Source organism: Cherax quadricarinatus, chromosome 58 (genome assembly GCF_038502225.1).
Source record: "Cherax quadricarinatus isolate ZL_2023a chromosome 58, ASM3850222v1, whole genome shotgun sequence".
NCBI lineage: Eukaryota > Metazoa > Arthropoda > Malacostraca > Decapoda > Parastacidae > Cherax > Cherax quadricarinatus.
Genome location: NC_091349.1, coordinates 9,552,520 through 9,577,526, shown reverse-complemented (window position 1 = coordinate 9,577,526; position 25,007 = coordinate 9,552,520). Strand labels below are relative to the sequence as shown.

The 25,007-nt window shown below is 38.8% G+C and overlaps 1 protein-coding gene across 1 annotated transcript; it reads right to left on the bottom strand.

The window, feature by feature from the left end:
- Positions 1-310: 310 nt before the first annotated feature.
- Positions 311-23,175, bottom strand: yip2 (yippee interacting protein 2). Its single transcript, XM_053790183.2, has 9 exons — positions 23,030-23,175; positions 20,846-21,012; positions 20,370-20,501; positions 17,638-17,760; positions 16,074-16,215; positions 13,073-13,248; positions 6,394-6,594; positions 3,961-4,115; positions 311-780 (listed from the first exon to the last, which is right to left on the bottom strand). Exons 1-9 carry the CDS (start codon positions 23,046-23,048, stop codon positions 699-701), a joined length of 1,197 nt encoding a protein of 398 aa, XP_053646158.1. The 5' UTR covers positions 23,049-23,175; the 3' UTR covers positions 311-698.
- Between the last annotated feature and the right edge of the window lie 1,832 nt (positions 23,176-25,007).

The window sequence follows — 25,007 nt, the reverse complement described above, 5'->3', positions numbered from 1 at the left end:
TAAACCTGGACCATACAAACTTGTGATTAAGCGTAGTTGGTCCATTTTATCGAGTGTACGACTGGACCTGACAGTTGTTTGATTTAGCAGATTTGGTCTGCTTCATTGGACATCCCATAAAACATAGATGTTGAACCTTTGTTTGGCCAGATTTTTTGTCTGTTTTAGCCAAAATCCACTTTATGGTGGTCCATTTTATTGGACATTTACTGTAATGAAATATAATTTTTTTACATAAAAGCACTCAAAACTAAATAACCTGAAAACTAATTTAGCTAATGCTAATATTTCGGATAATAAAAAAAATTCAAAACAACTTACAGATTTATAAAAAAAAATTTGTATCCTGGATACTAAACCAGATCTACACAATTTACAAATCTTTACAAAATTGCATTGATAGTGCATTAATAAAAAAAAAAAAATGCTGTCAGAATCATCATTCAATTCATCAGTTTGATGCTTTCTGGCAATATATTATCTTTTCTTACATTCACATAGAACAAGTATGTTTTTATTTAGCTACATTTACAATACAGGTTTAATAATCTGAATGAAACAGTAAAACTTCTTCAGCAAGTCAACCCAAAAAAATTAACTGGCAAGGTCTCATAAGCAAGTCCCCAAAGACCCCTCATGAGAGGTTAGTTTGTCAAGAATAAAAATGGATTATTATTCCCATCACACAATGAATTAGTTTAAAGGCTCTCCAACAGAACAGCAATGCCTTGACCTCCACCGATGCAAGCTGACCCAATGCCATACTTGATTCCACGGCGCCTGTGAGAAGATTAAATATTCATCATATTTTTAATATACATATTTTAAGAAAAAGAGGATAAATAAGTATACACGATATGATGTAGGGCGAAATGACAGTAGTTTGTTGGATTATGTATTGGTAGATAAAAGACTGTTGAGTAGACTTCAGGATGTACATGTTTATAGAGGGGCCACAGATATATCAGATCACTTTCTAGTTGTAGCTATACTGAGAGTAAAAGGTAGATGGGATACAAGGAGAATAGAAGCATCAGGGAAGAGAGAGGTGAAGGTTTATAAACTAAAAGAGAAGGCAGTTAGGGTAAGATATAAACAGCTATTGGAGGATAGATGGGCTAATGAGAGCATAGGCAATGAGGTCGAAGAGGTATGGGGTAGGTTTAAAAATGTAGTGTTAGAGTGTTCAGCAGAAGTTTGTGGTTACAGGAAAGTGGGTGCAGGAGGGAAGAGGAGCGATTGGTGGAATGATGATGTAAAGAGAGTAGTAAGGGAGAAAAAGTTAGCATATGAGAAGTTTTTACAAAGTAGAAGTGATGCAAGGAGGGAAGAGTATATGGAGAAAAAGAGAGAAGTTAAGAGAGTGGTGAAGCAATGTAAAAAGAGAGCAAATGAGAGAGTGGGTGAGATGTTATCAACAAATTTTGTTGAAAATAAGAAAAAGTTTTGGAGTGAGATTAACAAGTTAAGAAAGCCTAGAGAACAAATGGATTTGTCAGTTAAAAATAGGAGAGGAGAGTTATTAAATGGAGAGTTAGAGGTATTGGGAAGATGGAATTTGAACTGGGTTTACAAATTACTTGAGAAAATATAGCATGGTGAGTGACTAAGACAAATTTGATGTGAAGTATACACAGACAACTATTTCTACATTAATTAATTTATATATATACATATTGCAAGTTAAAGACATTATAGTTGCATTATATACTACAGAACTCTTTTATCTAATATGGATTAGCCTGATTATACTCGGGCAGAGGTCTTGAACTTTATCAGAAATTCTAGTGCAGTTACTGTTTCTTTAAGTATGTTGTCCTATACTTTTTTACTCTTTACCTGCAAGAGGTTTCTGTTTGGGTTCAGTCATACATCTGTGATATGAAAAAGGTGTAAATTTCCTAGTATTCAGTCTGTGTTTCATTACAGCTCTACAAGAGAAGCATTAGATCTCTGTTAGCATTTGTATTCAGTGTCCTAAAAATTTACAGTACATAGTAGTGTGTGTAAAGGTAGAAAGTTGAAAGTGAACATAGATAAGAGTAAGGTGATGAGGGTATCAAATGATTTAGATAAAGAAAAACTGGATATCACACTGGAGAGAGGGAGTATGGAAGAAGTGAATGTTTTCAGATATTTGGGAGTTGACTTGTCAGTGGATGGGTTTATGAAGGATGAGGTTAACCATAGAATTAATGAAGGAAAAAAGGTGAGTGGTGCGTTGAGGTATTTGTGGAGACAAAAAATGTTATCCATGGAGGCAAAGAAGAGAATGTACAAAAGCATAGTGGTACCAACACTCTTATATGTGTGTGAAGCTTGGGTTGCAAATGCTGCAGCGAGGATGTGGCTGGAGGCAGTGGACATATCCTATCTAAGGGCAATGTGTGGTGTAAATGTTATGCACAGAATTCGGAGTGTGGAAATTAGGAGCAGGTGAGGAGTACTAAAATTATTAGTCAGAGGGCTGAAGAGGGGTTGTTGAGGTGGTTTAGTCATTTAGAGAGAATGGATCAAAGTAGAATGACTTGGAGAGCATATAAATCTGTAGGGGAAGGAAGACAGGGTAGGGGTCATCCTCGAAAAGGTTGGAGGGAGGGGGTTAAGGGAGGTTTTGTGGGCGAGGGGCTAGGATTTCCAGCAAGCGTGCGTGAGCGTGTTAGACAGGAGTGAATGGAGACGAATGCTTTTTGGGACCTGACGAGCTGTCGGAGTGTGAGCAGGGTAATATTTTGTGAAGGGATTTAGGGAAACCAGTTAGCTGGACTCGAGTCCTGGAAATGGGAAGTACAATGCCTGCACTTTAACCCTTAAACGGTCCAAACAGATCGATGTTCAAATTCGTAGTGCTACAAAAGTAGATCTACTTTTTTTTACATATTTTCAAATATAACAAAAAAAAATAATGTAGATAAAAGTTTTTTTTACACGTTTTCAAATGTAAAACAAAAAAGAAGATCTACATTTTTTACATACTTTCAGAAGTTGAAAAAACGTATATATACGTTTGGACCGTTTAAGGGTTAAAGGAGGGGTTTGGGATATTGGCAGTTTAGAGGGACTTCTAAACTGTCGTATCTGAGCGCCTCTGCAAAGACAGTGATTATGTATGAGTGAGGTGAAAGTGTTGAATGATGATGAAAGTGTTTTCTTTTTGGGGATTTTCTTTCTTTTTGGGTCACCCTGCCTCAGTGGGAGACAACTGATGTGTTAAAAAAAAATGGAATGCTTTATCTGAAGATTTCCCTTCAAACTCAAAATTGCAAATCAACTACACACAACTCAATCATATCAACAATGGTGTTCTTATCAAACAGCAGGGATTTTATTGATGTATTTTCATCAAATAGCTGCAATTCTGTTTTTCACAAAGCCAATTTTGCTCTGGTATGGTGTGTGACCCTGAAACTGAAAACCAACAATAGTATTCTTTCAAAATGTGCTCACTGGACATCCCTTGCAAAATGTTTTTTCTTCTGAAGATTCTTTTAATGTCATTATTAATGAGGCTAAAATAATATTTAAAGAGATATGGTATCTGAAACCCCAAAATGAGCCCAAATCTAAAATAAAATTTATTATACAAACTGAATTCAGTGAAATTATGGACACTAAATTTGTAGGGGACTCTATAAGCCTCCCTCCTCCTTCCCAAATTTAGAGCTTGACTGTATATTAAAAATTAGCTCTTATGTCACAAAACACAATGATTTTGTTACTAAAGAAAATCACATATCACTTTAGTAATATATGCATTTTCTTTAGGGTTTTAAGTTTAACTATGTTAAAAGCAAAAAACTGCAGCAGTAAAAAACTCATAGTGAGACACTGAAGTTCAGAGGCTACACATTTGCAGAATTTAGTCTGAAAGATTAGATATGAGATTTACAAGTAAATTTTATAAACATTTTTTTAGGAAATCAATAAGTTTTAAGAAGGTTCTACATTAAGGAGACCCACCTAATCTCATGAACCAAATGAGAAGTGATACGTGCACCAGAAGCTCCCAGTGGATGGCCCAATGCAATGGCTCCACCATTCATGTTGAGAATGGCAGGATCCAAGTCTAATTCCCGTTGGCATGCAATTGTCTGAGGTGCAAATGCCTCATTGATCTGTAAATAAATTATATTTTTAAATTTCCACTAAAATCTCAGAACATATTCTACAGTATGCCTAGCTAAAACTTTATTTCAGCAATTCCAAGTAAGCCTCTCACAAATGACAGTAAATAATAATAATAATAAAAAAAAAAATTCAGTTACTGTAAGAAACGTTGGAGGGAAAAAAATGTGGTGACAATATGGCAGAATTTATCATTTTTAACGATTGTTCATTGTAGTGCACTACAAAGGATGACTGATTGTACTGCAGCAAAATGATAGTGTAAATTAATTTGTCAACATCTACCATCAATAGTATAGAAATCCTTAATCAGATTGTTGGAAGAAGCTTTTACTGTACTTGAGCTAGCCAATGTACATTCTGTATACAACATAGAGAATGCACTGCATCTTCAATATATGTAATAAACTACTTAAGTTTTAATAAATGAAATTTTACATAAAATAAATGCTGCCCCTGAAATCAGCAAAACCTTCATTTAACGGATTTCGGATATAACAGGCAAAATCTGTGGAGGAACAATATTCAGAAGCAACGGACACAATCCCTTTAATCCAGAATTGTCTGTTAGTCTTATAGTCCACTGAGTAAATTAATTCTGAATTTAACAGACTCTATCCAATGAATAAAAATTACATTATCCATTATTTTTACAGGTATTTCTGGATTAATTTTCGTGGGGAAGTGGAACAGAATTCTTCCTCCATAAGCCATGCATGTTGTAAGAAGTGACTAAGATGCCGGGACCAAGGGGCTAGTAACCCTTTGTCCTGTATACATTACTAAAGTTAAAATGAGAAACTTTTGTTTTTCTTTTTGGGCCACCCTGCTTCGGTGGGATATGGCCAATTTGTTGAAAGAAGAAAAGATTTCTGGATTAAACGAACATCCACTTAATCTGTTTAAACGGATTTAGTCCATTAAACCTGAAAACTGTCTGTCACTCTCACAGATCATAGAAAAGTCCCATAATTCAAATGTAACAAAAATTTATTTTAATGGACACTCTCACCCTCCTATTAGTCTGTTAAACTGAGGGCTCACTGTATTTTTGTTACATAAATTTGTGATATGATAGCTCTATGCAATTAATTGCAAGCAACACACACAAAAAAAAACAACTTTGGGTTTAGCTCTCCCTAGAACAATGCATATACAGAATATCTTTTGAGGCCAGTGGCACTCATATTTGTGCATGTCTTAATAATGGCACCCTCAAATATGCTGTGAACAATAAGGTTTGATCTAGATATAAGAGAAAGTCTCTGCAGTGGGTTTGCTCAGTATTAAAAAAATATCCTGCCCCATGCAGTGCTGCATGAAAGGAACAGCTAACCTTGTTTGGGTTAAAATAGAGACTTTAACACACTTTCTAGAGGAAGGAAAAGGAAAGAAAGGAAAGGGAGGGGAAAGGATGGGAAGGGAAGGTCCTCCTCCACCCATGACTGTCTTATGATTTTCTACTAGATCTGTTATATTTTGTTAGCCAAGAAATAGGGCAAAACTTTGATACTTTGCATGATGATGGATTCAAAAGGGAGGACAAGTGTTATATACGAGAGGCCTGGGGACATAATTAATCAACAGAGGAAAAGGTGCATTAGTGGCTGAAATGCCTACAATGTTTATTTTGAACTGTTTTTAAAAGTGAATTTTGTGTAGTTCTGATAGTTGAATGGGCATGCTAGTGAAATAGCCAGAAACTAAGTCAGTTTGAGCCAAGGAACTGGCCTGAAATAGGCCTCCAAGTTAGCAAAATCACACTGCACAAAATGCTCCCCTACCTCCAACTTCATACCTACATAATTCCATAAGTTTTACTTCAAATTATGCAGATTTTGCTGTCATTACCTTTAGAGATTCTCTACTATACAAGTAGTAGAGAATCTTTTTTCTTTTATCAACTGCAACATTGATGGTACTTTTAATTTTGGAGGCCATTACAGTAAAAAGGTTAAACAATTCATAAAAATGTTTTTTTTTTTTTCAACAAACTGGCCGTATCCCACCAAGGCAGGGTGGCCCAAAAATTCAGCAATTTATACAGGAGAAGGGGTTACTAGCCTCTTGCTCCCGGCAAAAAATGGTAAATCTAGGTTTCAAATCATTGGAATTCTGTGGATCTGTGGAAGGTCATCATTCCTGCTCATTCCAGATTAACTGAAAAACATACTTAACATGATATACATAAGCTCAAGTCACAATATAACAAACAACAATTCTCTGAACTTCGTTTCTGTTTCTTCTTCAAATGAATTTTTCACTTACTTCAACCATGCCAATATCCTTCAGCTCCAGCCCTGACACTTTAAGGAGCTTTCTAATAGCAGGTACTGGGCCAATGCCCATGATGTTGGGATCAACACCAGCCACAGCATATCCTACCAGACGGGCCAAGGGCTTCAGGTTGTTCTCCTTGCATGCTTCCTCTGAAGCCAGTACTACAGCTCCAGCTCCATCACAGATGCCCTAAAATGATAATTAAAAATTTTAACCTATTGCTTATAGCTGAATCTAGTAATTTTATTATTTGTTTTTATTAACTCATCGGTCGTTTCCCACTAAGGTAGGGTGGCCTGAAAAAGAAAACTTTCATCATCATTCACTCCATCACTGTCTTGCCAGAGGCATGCTTACAGCAGCTATAAAACTGCAACATTAACACCCCTCCTTCAGAGTGCCGGCACTGTACTTCCCATCTCCAGGAATAAAGTCAGGTCTGCCGGTTTCCCTGAATCCCTTCATAAATGTTACCTTGCTTTACACTCCAACAGCACGTCAAGTCCTAAAAACCATTTGTCTATTTGCTCCTAACACGCTCACGAAAACTTGCTGGTAGTCCAAGCCCTTTGTACACAAAACCTCCTTGACCCCCTCCCTCCACCCTTTCCTAGGGTGACCCCTACCCAGCCTTCCCTCCATTACAGATTTATCCACTCTCTAAGTCATTTATTTTGTTCCATCCTCTCTACGTGTCCAAACCATCTCAATAACCCTTCCTCAGCCCTCTGAGGACCTCAGCAGTTAAAATACAGACCCTCTATTTCTTGTTCCATTTGTCTCCAAAGTGGGTCTCTCCATTTCCAGTGATAAATGCTCATTATACTACCAACACTGCATACCCAAGAATATGTATCTCCGGCATGGCAACAATATTTTTAGATGAAAATCTTACTGCCAAGCAAAAATATAAGCAAAGTGCTGTCCATGGGCAAGCTTTCTTAAATCAACCAGACTAGTACACATTTGAAACCAGTACTAGGAAAAATTTGTTTACTTAATAGTGATTAGGAGAAATTATAGAAATTATAAAAAGTGTAGTGGTACCAACACTCTTATATGGGTGTGAAGCTTGGGCTGTAAATGCTGCAGTGAAGAGGAGGTTGGAGGCAGTGGAGATGTCCTGTCTAAGGGCAATGTTTGGTGTAAATATTATGCAGAGAATACGGAGTGTGGAAATTAGAAGGTGTGGAGTTAATATAAGTATTAGTCAAAAGTCTGAAGAGGGGTTGTTGAGGTGGTTTGGTCATTTAGAGAGAATGGATCAAAGTGGAATGACATGGAGAGCATATAAATCTGTAGGGGAAGGAAGGAGGGGTAGGAATCTTTCTCGAAATGGTTGGAGGGAAAGGGTAAAGGAGGTTTTGTGGGCAAGGGGTTTGGACTTCCAGCAAGCATGAGTGAGTGTGTTAGATAGGAGTGAATGGAGACGAATGGTATTTGGGCCCTGATGAGCTGTTGGAGTGTGAGCAGGGTTATATTTAGTGAAGGGATTCAGGGAAACCGGTTATTTTTATATAGCCGGACTTGAGTACTGGAAATGGGAAGTACAATGCCTGCACTTTAAAGGAGGGGTTTGGGATATTGGTAGTTTGGAGGGATATTATATAACTGTTGTATCTGGGCACTTCTGCAAAGACAGTGATTATGTATGAGTGAGGTGAAAGTGTTGAATGATGATGACAGTATTTTCTTTTGGGGGATTTTCTTTCTTTTTGGGTCAACCTGCCTCAGTGGGTGATGGCCGATTTGTTGGAAAAAAAAAAAATTACCAATTTCTCAATATATCTTGGGAATCCAATTTCAAACAAAATGATATAAAGCCAAAAGCTGGAAAAAATTAAATATGAATGCTTACAACTGTAGCACTAAACGTGTATCGAGGGAAGAAGCACGTAGATTCAATGCAGAAAAGAGAATGCATGAAAGAAAAAGAGAATGATATTACCTTTACATTCTTAACTTTCCCACCTAAGTAAACTGAAAGAAATAACAGGAGAGACATGAAAATAACTCCATAGGGAAGTGGAACAGAATTCTTCCTCCGTAAACCATGCATGTCGTAAGAGGCTACTAAAATGCCAGGAACAAGGGCTAATAACCTCTTCTCCTGTATACCTTACTAAATTTAATAAAAAAGAAAATCTTTTGCTTTTCTTTTTAGGTGGGATATGGCCAGTTTATTAAAAGAAAAAAGAATTTCTTATTGTATTCTTAGGGAAACACAACATCTGTAGAGACCATAACAGCTCCTAGGAATTGGGAGGTAATCAGGGTTCAAGAAAGGGGAGGGTAGCTCAAATTCCTTTATCAAAGAACCCTTCCCTAGCATCAAGGCACCTTCTCTTTAAGCTATTCCCAAAGACTACAAAAGCACAATACTGTGACTGGAACAATACACAAACAACCCACACATAAGAGAAAGAAACCTATAATGATGTTTTGGTTCAACTTGAACCATTAATAATTAGTTACACACATCATCACAAGTCTCTCTCCTATATGTGGGTTGTTTGTGGATTCCCGAAGTATAGTAGAAAAACTGACTTGTATTGAGTCAGTCACTTCAAGGAATTGTGTATGTTAAGACACTTGTGCAACATCTGGTTATCTTTACTGTAGACGTTTTGCCATCCAGTGGACATAATTAGAAAACAGTGCTGTAAACACCACCTCCAAGGCTGAGGGACTGATTACCTCATCTTTTGTATATAGTTCTTCTGTTTTCTAATTATGTCCAAGAATCTGTATTGATAAAGCCACTGGATGGCAAAATGTCTACAATAAAGATAACCAGATGTTGCACAAGTGTCTTAACTTTCATCTTGTCGGTATTGTATACCTGTCTTGCACAAGTAATTGTGTGTTATTTCTTGGTTTTTGGTTAGAAAAATATGGAATCACTCATCTTTGATGTTGGAGTATTTTATTATGTATAGTGGGTACCTATATAACCAGTCATTTTAGAAAAACACCATGAAGGGAAATGAAAACTAATGTAGAGGTATCTGGGAATCCACAACAAAACCATCAATGATAGAAAATACTACACATTATCATTTTATACACCAACATTCACATTTGAAAACTAAAAAATACATTACTGAATTTGCAAGCTAAGAGCTGTTGTTGTACCTCAGTTTGTTTCAAAGCCCAACTCTATCTAAGATATAGCACAGTACTGCCCACAAGGATGCCACCCACAATGATTGGCTAACACCTTCTGTACCTAGAATGGGGTGTACCAATCAATATTAAATGCAGGCTGGGAAAAAATTATAATGTAATGTGGTGAATATTTTCACAGGTTTTCATTCAGTTTAGCCAAGTCCTGGCAACTGCTCAACTGGCAAGGAGATTGCCAGGTGAGGGCTTTGAAAATATGGAGCTAACAGATGTGAATGAACTCATAGATGACAAGGAAGAAAGAAGTAAGGAGATCTTGGCAGAGCTCAATCCCCAGATACAAGGAAGGCAGATAACAGATGAGGATGAGAAAGAAACAACAGTTATATGAAAACTGCAGACTTTTTTGCTGAGGACCCAACACATCTGAAGGGATGTGTGGTAAAACAGATGATGCTTTACCATTGGCTATATGAAGTACTGCAAGGTAAAACTGCCCCTCAGCACCATAACCATAACCTAATGATAACTCTGCATCAACAACAGTATAAGAACCTCAGCCAACAATCCATAACCTCCCATCTGAGCCTCGTAACGCCACACTATTACTCTCCACTCTTGTCAAAATCACTAACAACCAGAATTTAAAGTAAGAAAAATTATTTATGTACATATATTTGTCACCCTGCCTCAGTGGGAGACGGCCAACTTGTTAAAAAAAATGTCACAAGTATTGTATTAACCCTTTCAAGGTTTCGGCCATACTAGTACAGCTTACGCACCAGGGTTATTGACGTACTAGTACGCCTAAATTCTAGTGCCCTCAAATCTAGTGAGAAAGCTGGTAGGCCTACATATGAAAGAATGGGTCAATGTGGTCAGTGTGCACAGTATAAAAAAAATCCTGCAGCACACAGTGCGTAATGAGAAAAAAAAACTGACAGTGTTTTTGGATTAAAACAGCAGCTTTGCACTGTATTTTTGTATGGTATTTATTGTTGTACTCTAGTTTTTCGGGTCTCATTCTATAGAATGGAAGACATATTACAGAAATTGAGATGATTTTGACTGATTTTACAATGAAAAGTACCTTGAAATTGAGCTCAAAGTAGCAGAAATGTTTGATTTTTAGCAAAGTTCAAAAGTAAACAAATCATGCTAAGCATCCAATACACGTCAACTGGTGAGTCTAATATTCTTTCACAAGTGCGCCGATTTTATTTATACCATTTTTTACACTAATGCAGTAGTCTGCATAACAGTAAATCTTCTATTTTTTTGTGAGAATAAAAATTCAAAGTGGAAAGCAAAAGAATGTAAGAGGAGCATTGGGACATGACTAATGAACAGAGGAAATGTCATTTTAGTGCCAGGAATGTCTTTCTTGTTTATTCTGGACCCTATTTGGAAATTGGCATCTTTTGAAATTTGTGTGAAATTGGCAAAATTGCTAAATTCTGACCACTGCATCGGATAGTTGAAATTGGTAAATGGGTGGTTTCTTGCACTCATTCGATAGAAAAAATGGAGTTCTAGTGAAACATTCATGATTTTTGTCAACTAGTACAGTGGAATTGGCCGAAAATAGGGCTCAAAGTGGGCAAAATCGCCAATGCGTAAACATCGTCGAGACCGCTAACTTCGCGAGAGCATAATTCCGTAAGTTTTCCAACAAATTTCATACTTTTGGTGTCATTATGATCGGGAAAAGATTCTCTATCTTTTCATAAGAAATTTTTTTTTTTTTTTTTTGAAATTTGGGTGACCCTGAGAACAAGTCTCTGAGACGGCCGGTCGCCCAAATGAGAGGGGGGTCGCCTCTCTGAAAGGGCCCTCTCAGAGACTTGTTCTCAGGGTTGGTCAAATTTAAAAAAAAAAAAAAAAAAAAAAAAAAAATTCTGATGAAAAGATAAGAGAATCTTTTCCTGATCATAATGACGCCAAAAGTATGAAATTTGATGGAAAACTTACGGAATTATGCTCTCGTGAATTTAGCGATCTCGATGATGTTTACGCATCGGCGATTTTGCCCACTCGAGCCCTATTTTTGGCCAATTCCAGTGTACTTGTCGACAAAAATCATAACTATTTTGCTAGAACTCCATTTTTTCTATCTAATGAGTACAAGAAACCACCCATTTACCGATTTCAACTATCCAATACAGTGGTCAGAATTTAGCAATTTTGCCAATTTCACACAAATTTCAAAAGATGCCAATTTCCAAATAGGGTCCAGAATAAACAAGAAAGACATTCCTGGCACTAAAATAACATTTCCTCTGTTCATTAGTCACGTCCCCATGCCCCTCTTACATTCTTTTGCTTTCCATTTTGAATTTTTATTCTCACTAAAAAATAGAAAATTTACTGTTATGCAGACTACTGCATTGGTGTAGAAATGGTATAAATAATATCAGCGCACTTGTGAAAGAATATTAGACTCACCAGTTGATGTGTATTGGACGCATAGCATGATTTGTTTACTTTTGAAATTTGGTAAAAATCGAACATTTCTGCTACTTTGAGCTCAATTTCAAGGTACTTTTCATTGTAAAACCAGTCAAAATCATCTCAATTTCTGTAATATGTCTTCCATTCTATAAAATGAGACCAGGAAAACTAGAATACAACAATAAATACCATACGAAAATACAGTGCAAAGTCGCTGTTTTAATCCAAAAACACGGTCAAAGTTTTTTTTTTCTCATTACGCTCTGTGTGCTGCAGGATTTTTTTTATACTGCGCACACTGACCACATAGACCCATTCTTTCATATGTAGGCCTACCAGCTTTCTCTCACTAGATTTGAGGGCGCTAGAATTTAGGCGTACTAGTACGTCAAAAACCCTGGTGCGTAAGCCGTACTAGTACTGCCAAAACCCTGAAAGAGTTAAATATGACACCACTATATCCAACTACAATATTAATTTTTAGAATTAAAAAAAAAAAAAAAAAAGGTCAATTTGGGGAATCCTAAGACATAACCCTTTTTTTCTTGTATGTTCTTCAGTTCGATTTATACATTTTTTTTTTAATTAGGTGCAGTTTTCAGGAACATGACTACTATCTCACTCGAGTCTAAAGGACTTAATCATAGTACAGTGGACCCCCGGTTAACGATATTTTTTCTCTCCAAAAGTATGTTCAGGTGCCAGTACTGACCGAATTTGTTCCCATAAGGAATATTGTGAAGTAGATTAGTCCATTTCAGACCCCCAAACATACACGTACAAACGCACTTACATAAATACACTTACATAATTGGTCGCATTCGGAGGTGATCGTTATGCGGGGGTCCACTGTATTTTCAAACTTGTAATAAATCTCCACTTACAAAATCAAATAATATTCCATATCCACTCAGTTCCAGCTTAAACAAAACACAAGTGCAGAGCAAGCTTTTACTGAGACAACATTTTGTTGCACATGTAGAGCTTTATCAAGTGAAAGTATAACACTGTCACAATAAAAGCTTGCTCTGCACCTGCCTATTCTTCAATACTGTCAGTAGTATGTAGACAATATTCATTTGCAACTTACTGAAGCAGTTCCAGCAGTCACAGTTCCATTCTTCTTAAACACAGGGGGTAGTTTGGCCAGACCCTCGGCTGTTGTCTGAGGTTTAGGGTGCTCGTCAACAGTCATTTCTTCAGTGCCTTTTCTTGTCTTGATGGAAACTGGTGCTATTTCTGCACTGAAGTGTCCACTGTCCTGACCTAAATGAGACAAAAAGGAATATTAAAAAAAAAAAAAAAAAAAAAAAAAAAAAAAAAAAAAAAAAAAAGCAATAACTGAATGAGACAAATACAGCGGCACCCCGGTTTTTGTCCTTAATCTGTTCCAAAAGGTTGGTCGAAATCCGAAATGGACGAAAACCAAAGTAATATTTCCCATAAGAAATAATGTAAATCCAATTAATCTGTCCCAGACACCCAAAAATATTAACAAAAATACATTTTATAGAGAATAACTATGATTTTATATACAGAAAAGAATGAGAAATAAATATAAAGCACTATTTTTAATGGAAAAATGAACATTTAAATCACTATTACATACCTTTATTGAAGACTCTTGTTGGCGTATGGAAGACGGCGAGGAGGGGAGAGAAGAGAGGTTACTGTTTGGAAGGGGAATCCCCCTCCATAAAGACTTCAGGTATCAAAGCCCTATCCAAGGTTACTTCCCTTCTTTGTCTTTTACTTACACTAGGACCAGCTTGAGAGTCACTGTACCTCTGTAGCACAAAAAATCTGTCCAGAAAGGCCTGTTTCTAGAGTCTCTTTATGATTTGCCTAAAATGTGAACATGTTGCAGAAACAGCTTGCAACAGTTTTGTTAGGGTGATAATTCTCCATAAAACTTTGCAGCTTACTCCACTTTGCACACATGCCCTTAATTACTGAAGAAGGCACATTCTCCCCTCTCTCTTCCTCCTCCTCCTCCTCTGAAGCAATTTCCTCAGTTGCAATCTGTTGCTGTTCCAGATGAAGGTCTTGCAGCTCTTCCATGGTTAGCTCTTCCCTGTGGTCCTCCACCAACACTTTCACATCCTGGCCGCTCACATCCACCCCCATGGACTTCCCCAAAGACACAATAGATTCCACAACAAGCAGAGGGTCATCAGAGTCAGCCTCAAACCCTTCAAAATCCTTCTCGAGGACACATTCTGGCCACAATTTTCTCCAAGCAGAGTTCGTCTTGGAAGTCACTTCCTGTCAAGCCTTATCTATAAGGCTTATGCAGCTGAGGATACTGAAGTGATTCCTCCAGAACTCTCTTGGGGTCAATTCATGTCCAAGGTCACTTCAAAGCACCTTTGAAACGTTGCTTTGGTGTAAAGCTTTTTGAAGTTGGAAATGACCTGCTGATCCATGGGCTGGATGAGAGGAGTGGTATTAGGAGGCAAGAACTTCACTGTGATGAAACTAAACTCCTCAAACAATTGATCTTCCAAGTCTGGACGATGAGTAGGAGCATTGCCTATTACCAGGAGGCACTTGAGTGGCAATTTATTTTCCAGGAGGTATTTCTTCACTCTTGGGCCAAACACTTCATTGACCCACTCAATAAAAATCAGCCTCATGACCCATGCATTACTGTCAGTCTTCCATGGCACACACAATTTACTCTTCATGACAGTGTTTTTCTTGAACACTTGGGGATTTTCAGAGTGATACACCAGTAAAGGCTTCACTTTGAAATCCCCACTAGCATTACCACAGAACAAAAGTTAGCCCATCCTTCACAGGCTTGTGTCCTGGCAGTGCCTTTTCCTCCTGCGTGACGTAGGTCCTCTTTGGTATTTTCTTCCAAAAGAGGCACGTTTCGTCACAACTGAACATTCGTTGAGGGAAGAATCCTTCAGCCTCTACGTACTCCTTGAATTCATCAACAAATTCTTCGGCCGCACGTTTGTCTGAACTTGCAGCCTCACCATGCCTTACCACACTGTGTATGCTACTTTGCTTCCTGAATCTGTTGAACCAGCCTTTGCTGGCCTTATATTCACAAACAGCAGCACTTGTTCCAGGCATTTTCTTTACGAGATCCGCATGTAATTGCCTTGCCTTTTCGCAAATTATCCCCTCCACAACACTATCTCCCGCTAACTGTTTTTTGTTGATCCATGCCAACAACAACTTCTCCACATCTTCGATTGTTTGTGATCTCTGTTTCATTTGATTATTTACCCCTTTCGCAACATCAGCTTCCTTTATTTTTACTTTCTTCGTCAGGATGGAACTGATTGTTGATTTGGACTTCCCATACATCCTGGCAAGCTCAGCCATACATACGCCACTTTCATATTTTGATACAAGCTCTTTCTTGAATTCTGTCATGTTTCTCACCAAAGGGCTGGCACTCTGAACTTTCTTTAGCACCACAGTGGCTTATTTTGCACTTGCACTCAATAAACAAGCACTAAAAAAATGGATGAACGAGCAAGGTACTGTTCACTCAACAGGTGACAGAGGCAGACTGAGCCAGGCGGCAGCGTCCTGGGCGGACGGACGCGTCTGACACGGATGATTTCAGAGTCGATGTATGAAACCTGGAGTAAAAATTATCTGAAAAAAAAGTGGTCAAAATCAGATTTGTATGATATTTGAACTGGATGAAAACCGGAGTCTTACTGTACAGTATGTCCACACAATAACAGTGGAAGTGGAGTGCATATGGTAATTCAAAAAACTGATAACACTGGGTTATTTCATATAAGCCAGTCAAAAGTCAAGAGGCAAGAGTAAGAGAAAGAGTTTGTCTTCTGTAAACATAAATAAGTACAGGTGGGAAGTACAGTATCTGTACTCTAAAGGCAGGGTTTGGGATATTTGTTGTTTGGAGGGACATATGAACTGTCGTACATGTATGCCTCTGCTAGGTGAGTGATAAGTGTGAATGATGGTGAAAGTGCTTCTTTTTGGGTCACCCTACCTTGGTGCGAGACAGCAGTGTGTTAAAAAAATAGGTAATGACATGCTCTCCGGAGGAAAATCCTGTCCAGGTATTATTTTTTTGTTTCTTCCCATTAACCTACCATTCTTCCAATTCTGCTGACTCTTCAGGGCAAAGTTATCAGCATCTTGGCGTGTAATGTTGTATTTAGCAGCCAGGTTTTCAGCCGTCACACCCATGGGAGTCTTGGTGTGTGCATCAGTGAGAGATGCCCAAAGCGTGTCCTGCAAATGTGTTTAGTTTTAACTCTCAGTAGACAGATAGGCATAGACTTTCGTGTCACTCTCATTTGAATTCATTAATTAATTAAAACACTGGGCATGTACTACAGTGGTCCCTCGTTTTTCGTAATTAATCCGTTCCTGGATCCGTTACTATAAACGAAATTTACGATTTGCGAATCAATTTTCCCCATAAGAAATAATGTAAATACAATTAATCCGTTCCTGACACCCAGAAGCATTAAAACAAAAATTTTTTTTACATGAAATATACATATAGTACGTAAACAATACAATGGGAAATGATGAATGAAACATTAACAGCATAACACTTACCTTTATTGGAGATTCTTCTTAGTGTATAGGAGACTGGAGGAGGAGAGAGATTGGAATGTTTACAGTTTGGAAGGGGAATCCCCTTCTAGCAACACCTCAGGTACCAATTGATTCTCTTCTCTGTTTCTTAATGCCACTAGGACCACCTTGAGAGTCACTCTAGTCCTGTCTCGCAAAGTAACTGTGGAGAGAGCTCTGTTTCTGGCGTCTCTTTAACACTTCCCGAAAATGGCCCAAGACTTTGTCACTGTACATATTTCTCACCTTCTTTACCACAGGCTTGGCACTAGGAGCTTTCTTTGGAGCCATGGTAGCTTATTTAGTAATTGCAAGCACTAAAATGAGTGGAATATTATGAAATATTTCGTAGGAGCACTTGAGGGGACCTTCACTCACTGGTAAACAATGCCAGACTGGCTGGGTAGGGAGGCCGCCCCGGCTCACACCGTGCGTACGCGTCCCGGACGAACTACTATTCGCGAGTCAACCTATGAAAAGCGAGTCCATGTTTATACGAAAATACCCCTATGATTGGCGAAATTTACGATTGCCGAGAACTACGAAAAGCGAGGGGCCACTGTATTTATTTTTAGCAATTCATATGGTGATCCTTCAATTTAACCCTTAAACTGTCCAAACGTAGATCTACGTTTTCACGCGCAGCGCTTCAACCTTGATTTTCCCCCATAAGAAAGCATGTAAAAAACATAGATCTACGTTCGGAGCGCTAGCAGTGCAAACGTAGATCTGTGTTTGGACAGTTTAAGGGTTAACCACTAGACTACTGATCACAGTTCTATGTCAATGGGATAAGTATTGGTGTCATAGATCTATGCAGTAGGGTCCCAAGTTACAATGTTAAGACAAAAAATAAGAATATGTCTCTCATATGCATGGCTTAATAAATCAAATATGATGGCTTTCAGGTGTAACCATTTTGATGTTAGAACCGCAGGGGGGCGTTGACCCTCAAAATACCCTCCAGGTATTATCTGAGTGAGCTGAGTACATGCTGTAGAACTATGTGATGCACCCTGGCCTCAATAATGTAGTTTTATTTGATGTCCTTTGAAAGGGTTAAAGACATACCTCCATGGAAAGATCAGTTCCTAATCGAGTGCCAAAACGAATGTTGCGGACAGCATAGGGAGCCAAGGTCATGTTGTCGGTGCCTCCTGTTAACACTATCTTGCTGTCTCCCATCAGAATGTCCTGTAAAACACAAGTTTTGAAATTGTTTAAATTACCTATTAATCTTATACACCCCAAAGTTTCAACCACAAAATTTATTAATTAAAAGATCATAGAATCCATCAGTTATGTATAAGAGTAAAAAATTATAGCTCTCTTTAAATACTCACCCTGTTACTTTTTTTTTTTAACACACCAGTCACATCCCACCAAAGCAGGGTGACCCAAAAGAAAAACGAAAGTCTTTCATTTTAAATTCAGTAATTTATACTGGAGAAAGGTTTACTAGCCCCTTGCTCTCGGAATTTTAGTCGCCTCTTGCGACATACAAAGCTTATGGAGGAAGAATTCTTTTCCACTTCCCCATGGAGATAAGAGGAAATAAAGAAGAACAAGAACTATTAAGAAAATAGAAGAAAACCCAGATGGGTGTGTATACATGTGTGTGCATGCATGTGTAGTGTGACCTAAGTGTAAGCAGAAGAAGTAAGATATATACTTGTTATCCCGCATGTTTGCGAGACAGAAAAAAGACACCAGCAATTCTGCCTGTTACTTTATATCATTATTTTCAAGTTTTATACTGGATTCAATCACTTTGCTCCAATTCAAAAAAATGCAGATTCACATATGTTTTTACCACAAAATTTGAAGTGCATTGGGGGTAGGGGAGTTGCATTTTGTATGGATTGTATGACTAAAGAATGTGGATCCATCCTCTTTTTCAGTGCAAGTGATGTTACTGCTGTAACACCATCAATATCAGAGGCATCTTGCTAAGTTCATTTACAGTAGAAGATGCAGGATGAAGTACATGACTGAACAACATACATATAGTTCCCGGCTGTTAGTGTCTAAATCAGCTGAAGCTCAAGTGTCATCCCTGCCTTCAACATGTTTCACATCATGACAACAGTCCCAATGGGCCCAGGCTATTAGAGTTTTCTTTCATTAATGCTTCATCCTGCATGCCAATAATATCATTAAAGGAAGCTGGGACAGAGTGAAATAGATGAGCAAGATGCATGTGCAATGGTTGGATATCTATTCTTGAAAAATTTTGCCTAAATGGTAGGCTTCTGTAGTCAAATACAGAGACCAATTTTGGAGGCACCAGGTGTAGTGGTGAAATATTATGCATCATTTGCACAATTATAAAGAATGAAATGTTCCACCATTAATAGGTGGTATTCTTTGTGGCCAGTGTGTGAATGATTTCACTAGTTTCCAAAGTCATACCACAACAGTGAGGGATCATTATGCTTGGCAGAACCCTGTGGGTGGCAGGCTAATGGCATGAATGAGGGTAATAAATCAGCTGCTTTGAAAGTTACATCAAGAGATTTTACTGAAGGACAGGAGGTAAAAAAAGAAAGCAGGAAAGACAGGAAAAGGTTGTTAAGGTAATGTTTCCCATGACTCCAAAGTCTGGTTACCGCCTTCATCCACACTGAAGAGCTAGTATTTTTTTTTTACATCAACCATCTCCCAGCAAGGTTGTGTGATCTGGAGGAGGGAACAAATTTACCTTCGTCAGGAAGAGGTAAACAAAATACAGTGGACCCCCGGTTAACGATATTTTTTCACTCCAGAAGTATGTTCAGGTGCCATTACTGACCGAATTTGTTCCCATAAGAAATATTGTGAAGTAGATTAGTCCATTTCAGACCCCCAAACATACACGTACAAACACACTTACATAAATACACTTACATAATTGGTCGCATTCGGAGGTAATCGTTATGCGGGGGTCCACTGTACATGGATCTAACCCCAGTGATGACTGTTGTTTAGGAGGTGCCTGATAACACCTCTTGGCTCCCAACAAGGAGCTCTACAGGCAGTAAACCCCTCACAAGTTTTCATGGTCCCTATAGCTGCAACAATCCCTGATTTCCACTCTACGCATTCCTTCTAAATTTCCCACCATCAGCCCTCAATAAGGATATGTGTAAACCAAATGATGTTTTAAGCTGAAGGTAAAAAATCTATATAATCAAATTAGGTTTGGAAATATTCCTGCTAAAGACCATTCTTCCAAGTCAAATTGCTTTAGCGCAAATTCATCAGTATCTTAGTGAGTAACTGAATCATTTAATAAACTTTCTTTAACGCTTATCTCCTACCATAGTAGGGTGATGCAAAAAAAAAAAAAATACATACACACAGTCACCATGACTCATTCTATAGCTGTTTTGCCAGAAGTGCACAGACATTATGAGTAAAAGGACCCTCTGAACTGCTATGCCCCCACCCCTTCAGAATGCAGACACTGTACCTCTCACCTCTAGGATTCAAGTCCAGCTAACTGGTTTCCCTAAATTCCTTTGTAAATGTTACCTTGCTCACTCACACAGCACTAGTTTACCATTGCACTAGAATAGATTTGGAAACCTCAAGGCCTGACCTGGAACTTTCAAGGCTTTGATTGGCATATCCTTTGTAAAGAATGTAACCCTTGTTAAATGCAAGGAAGATTAGCATATTTAGCACATACCATAATATATCAGTAACATTATGAATTTAAACAAAATGGTGTATACGGAATTAATATAATTATGAATCAATTAAGCTTTTTCAAGAATAGAGTAACAAAAAACAATTAAGAATTTTGGAATCTTTAAACTTACATGTGCTCCATTAACCACAGACTGAAATCCAGATCCACAGAGTCTGTTGACAGTGAGTGCAGGAGTGGGAATGGGTATCCCACATCGAAGTCCAACATGTCGTGATATATAAATGGTATCCGTGTGTGCACACTAGAAGACAAAATATGTTAACACCTGCCATGTGGTTATATAGTTCCACAGGTGCAGCATTAAGCAAAATATTTCACAAATTTATATCACTGAAAATCACACTACTACTTCAGCTGTGTTGTGTTACTTTTGTTATGAGTTGATATTATTTCATTATTATAAAATTTAAATGGAAGCTTTAAACCCATATGGATCATAAAGAGTCTGGGGAATGGGGGGTAATTAGGGTTAATCTAGGAAAGGGGAGGGTAGCCCCAGTTCCTTGGAACAAAGAAAATTCACCAGTATCAAGGAACTACCCTTAAAGGGATATGAAATTCCCAAGCTAACCATGCTCATCTTACCCCTATAACATTGCCAATAACAACAGAATCAACATGTTCAGGGTTAACATTAGCAGCCGTTAGGGCTGCCTTAGCTGCTACTTCTTGTAAGTCTGTCGGTGTGTGACTACCCAACTTCCCGCCAAAGGTACCAAATGGCGTACGCTTGGCTCCAACTATGAAGATACCTGTGGAAAAAGTATTAACAGGAAAGTGCTAAACTAAAAGGATGGTACAGTGACTGGGAAATGGGAGGCAAGTAAGCTTATTTAGGCACAGGTACACATAAGTACAATTTCCATACACAGTGTAAATTCCCTAGGATAACCCCCAAAAAGTTAAATTGACTTATTTCCATTGGGATAATCAGGTATGATCCACAGAAGGTAAGGATAGCTCCAATTTTTGGATCAAAAGCCCTTGCAGAAAAGGCCCATAATTAGATAAAAAAAAAAAATATAATGTACCAGTCTTTTCCTTAAGTCAATTACTTTACTAAAAGTAAATATGGAGATAAATTGTTAATTACCAAAAATTTTGAACCTGAGATTTTTCAAATAAACTGATAAATTAACAACATTGCAAATGAAGAGTCGAGTCAGACAATTTTTAAAAGATTCTTAAGTTCATCTGACTTCTCATACACTAGATGATGATAGTGATTTTATTTGGATTAACCAAAGGTAAACTAATAGAGTACGTGTGTCATCAAAGACTGGTCATATTTTCCTTGGTTCCTCTTTAGGCAGGCACAACGCTTGTCTAACGAGGTACACAAGACCTGTGAAAGGCTCTCTTATACATATTTATATAATGGCTCAGTTGGCAGGATCGTCAAATCACACCGAGGGACCAGCGTTTACTCTCTAGCACTGGTGAAACATTGGCAATATTTCCTTATGCCTCCTTGCTGCCCCTGTTGACCTAGCAATAAGTACATGTAGGTAAATGGGTTTGCAGACTTGTGGATGGTGATAATGGCCATCATCACCACCTGCTGCTAGCTGCTACCTGTTGCTAGCTGCTGCTGTTAGCTGCTACCTGTTGCTAGCCACTGCTGCTAACTGCTGCTATTGTTACTAATGCCTGCCAGTTGCTAACTGCTGCTGTTGCTAACTGCTGCTGCTGCTGCCTGGAGTTTACCTGGAGAGAGTTCTGGGGGTCAACGCCCCCACGGCCCAGTCTGTGAACAGGCCTCCTGGTGGATCGGAGCCTGATCAACCAGGCTGTTACTGCTGGCTGCATGCAAACCAACGTACGAGCCACAGCCCGGCTGGTCGGGAACCGACTTTAGGTGCTTGTCCAGTGCCAACTTGAAGACTGCCAGGGGTCTGTTGGTAATCTCCCTTATGTGTGCTGGGAGGCAGTTGAACAGTCTCAGGCCCCTGACACTTATTGTATTGTCTCTTAACGTGCTAGTGACACCCCTGCTTTTCATTGGGGGGATGGTGCATCGTCTGCCAAGTCTTTTGCTTTCGTAGTGAGTGATTTTCGTGTGCAAGTTCGGTACTAGTCCCTCTAGAATTTTCCAGGTGTATATAATCATGTATCTCTCCCGCCTGCGTTCCAGGGAATACAGGTTTAGGAACCTCAAGCGCTCCCAGTAATTGAGGTGTTTGCTGTTGCTAATTGATGCTAGCTGCTGCTGTTGCTAACCACTGCTGCTGCTGCTGTTGCTGCTGCTGTTGCTAACCGCTGCTGCTGCTGCTGCTGTTGCTAATCGCTGCTGTTGCTGTTGATTCTTCCTTCTTATATAACTCCATTTAAACACGGTACTCTGCTATATATCAAAATATGTAGAGCTACTGAAATACAATATTTTATTCTGTGATCTACGGTGCAGTTTTCCATTCCATTTAAACATAACAGATCTTCTATTATTAACCCCCCGGGGGGGGGGGGGATAATAGCTTCAACAAAATCTTGATCTTATAATTAAAACTCGATTACACAACTGGTCTCCACCCGCTCCAGGATCGAACCCGGGTCCGTCGACTGAGCCTGGCACTAAACCCACATGGGCCATACAGTAACGAAGGTAATGGCAAGTAATCTCGTTGGATCCTTGGAAGAGGAAGGAAGCTCCAATTCCTAGGATCAAGATCAACTGAGCAGCATCAAGGCATCCACTGCGAAGCACTTAATTGAAAGCTTCTTAATAACTAAATTAAGTGTAATTTGCACTAATAATTAGCGTTATCTCACCTCTGGTTAATGAAGCCATCTCGCTGGTTGTTGAAGTTGACTGGTAGACTTCTGAATGCAAGAAAAAAGTTAAAAAATATTTAGTATAAACCTAGAAAACCTTCTCAAGTCTCAGCTGACCGGTTCACTCGTCCGATTCCTCTCTCTCAATCTCATTTTTTTTAAATATCAATTAATTACTATAACATCATCTAAATATGTACATGAAAATTCGATTAAAATAATAACTCGAGTAACTTAGGTCATAATAATTCTTTATAAAGCTATTTTAATGCAAATTTACACTATATAAAAGGAACAATTATTATTATTATTATAATCAAAAAGAAGCGCTAAGCCACAAGGACTATACAGCATAAAAGGAACAAGTCATCATGAATCTTATAAATTATTTATACAAGTTGTAATTATCCAATGTATAATGCTGTACACAAGGGGGAAAGTGTTATTTTTGTTCATGGGAAATGCTATACCCGCATTCATCCATTTGTACTCCCCTGTTTGTGGTTGCAGGGGTCGAGTCCTGGCTCTTGCTCATTCAATTCAATTCAATTTAAGTTTATTCTCTATAAGGGTTACAATGTGGGGTTTACAGGTTTTGGGTATTGTGTGGTTTACATGCTATAAAATACTAATTACATTATTATTATTATTATTATCAAAAAGAAGCGCTAAGCCACAAGGACTATACAGCGCTGCAGGGCAGGAAGGAAGCAAGGGCATCAGGTGGCAAAAGGGAGATGGATGAGTAATAGGTTACGGATAACAGCGGGGTAGTGGATGGTGAAAGGGTAAAGGGCAGCAAGAGACTGAACTAGAAAGAGCTGAGGGGAGTGCGAAAAGTATCATCAGAGTTTGTGGAGTAAATCAGTCGTTGTCAAGAAGTCAATGAGAGAGTCAGGATTAAAGGAGGGTCCATCAGTAAGAAGGGAAGGTAAAGAGAGAGTAGTAGAACGAAGACGACGACGTTGGAGGTAAATTCTGCGTGCTCGTTGATAGAGAGGGCAGTCTAACAGAATGTGGCTAATCGATACTGGAACTTGACACTGCTCACAGAGAGGAACAGGGTGCCTCTCCATGAGATACCCATGAGTAAGACGAGTGTGGCCAATGCGAAGGCGGAAGAGAGTGGTCTCCCAACCTCGGCACTGATGACAAGAAGACGGCCAGTAACCTATGCTCGGTTTAATAGAATGAAGTTTGTTACCGAGCAGAGTTGACCAACGTTGTAGCCAACAGGTGCGAAGGTGGGTAGCTATTGCAGCAAAATAGTCCAGAAATGGAACACCTCTATAGGAAATTGGTAGGTCATGTACTGCTGACCACGCAGCAGTGTCTGCCTGTTCATTGCCCTGTAAGTCGACATGACCAGGGACCCAACAAAAAACAATATCTTTATGTTTGGTAGAGATACGGCATAGCCAAAGTTAGATACGGAGAACTAGGGGATGAGATGTATCAAATTTTCGTATAGCCTGTAGAGCACTAAGGGAGTCTGAGACTACTACAAATGATGACACAGGCATAGATGCGATACGAATAAGTACTGCAAGAATGGCATACAATTCAGCTGTAAAAATGCTAGCCAAAGACAGTAAATGCCCCCGCACGACGCTGTCCAGAAACACTGCTGCGAATCCGACGCCGTCTGAAGACTGAGAGCCATCTGTGTACACAGCGGTGGCATGAGAATGGGAGTGGAAGTGATCAAGAAAAAGAGAGCGGGAAGCCACCATAGGCAGTTGAGCTTTCGAGCAAGGGAGTGAGAAAGAACAGACCCGAACAGCTGGAACTTCCCAGGGGGGTAGGGAAAAGTGAGATGCTACATGAACATATAAAGGTGGTAACTGAAGGGAAGACAAGAGTGAATGTAGGCGAAGAGAAAAGGGACGGAGCAAGCAGGGGCGGCGAACGAATAAAGAATGTCTACTAATATCGGTAACCATTCTATAAATGGAAGGATTGTGGAGATTGTGAG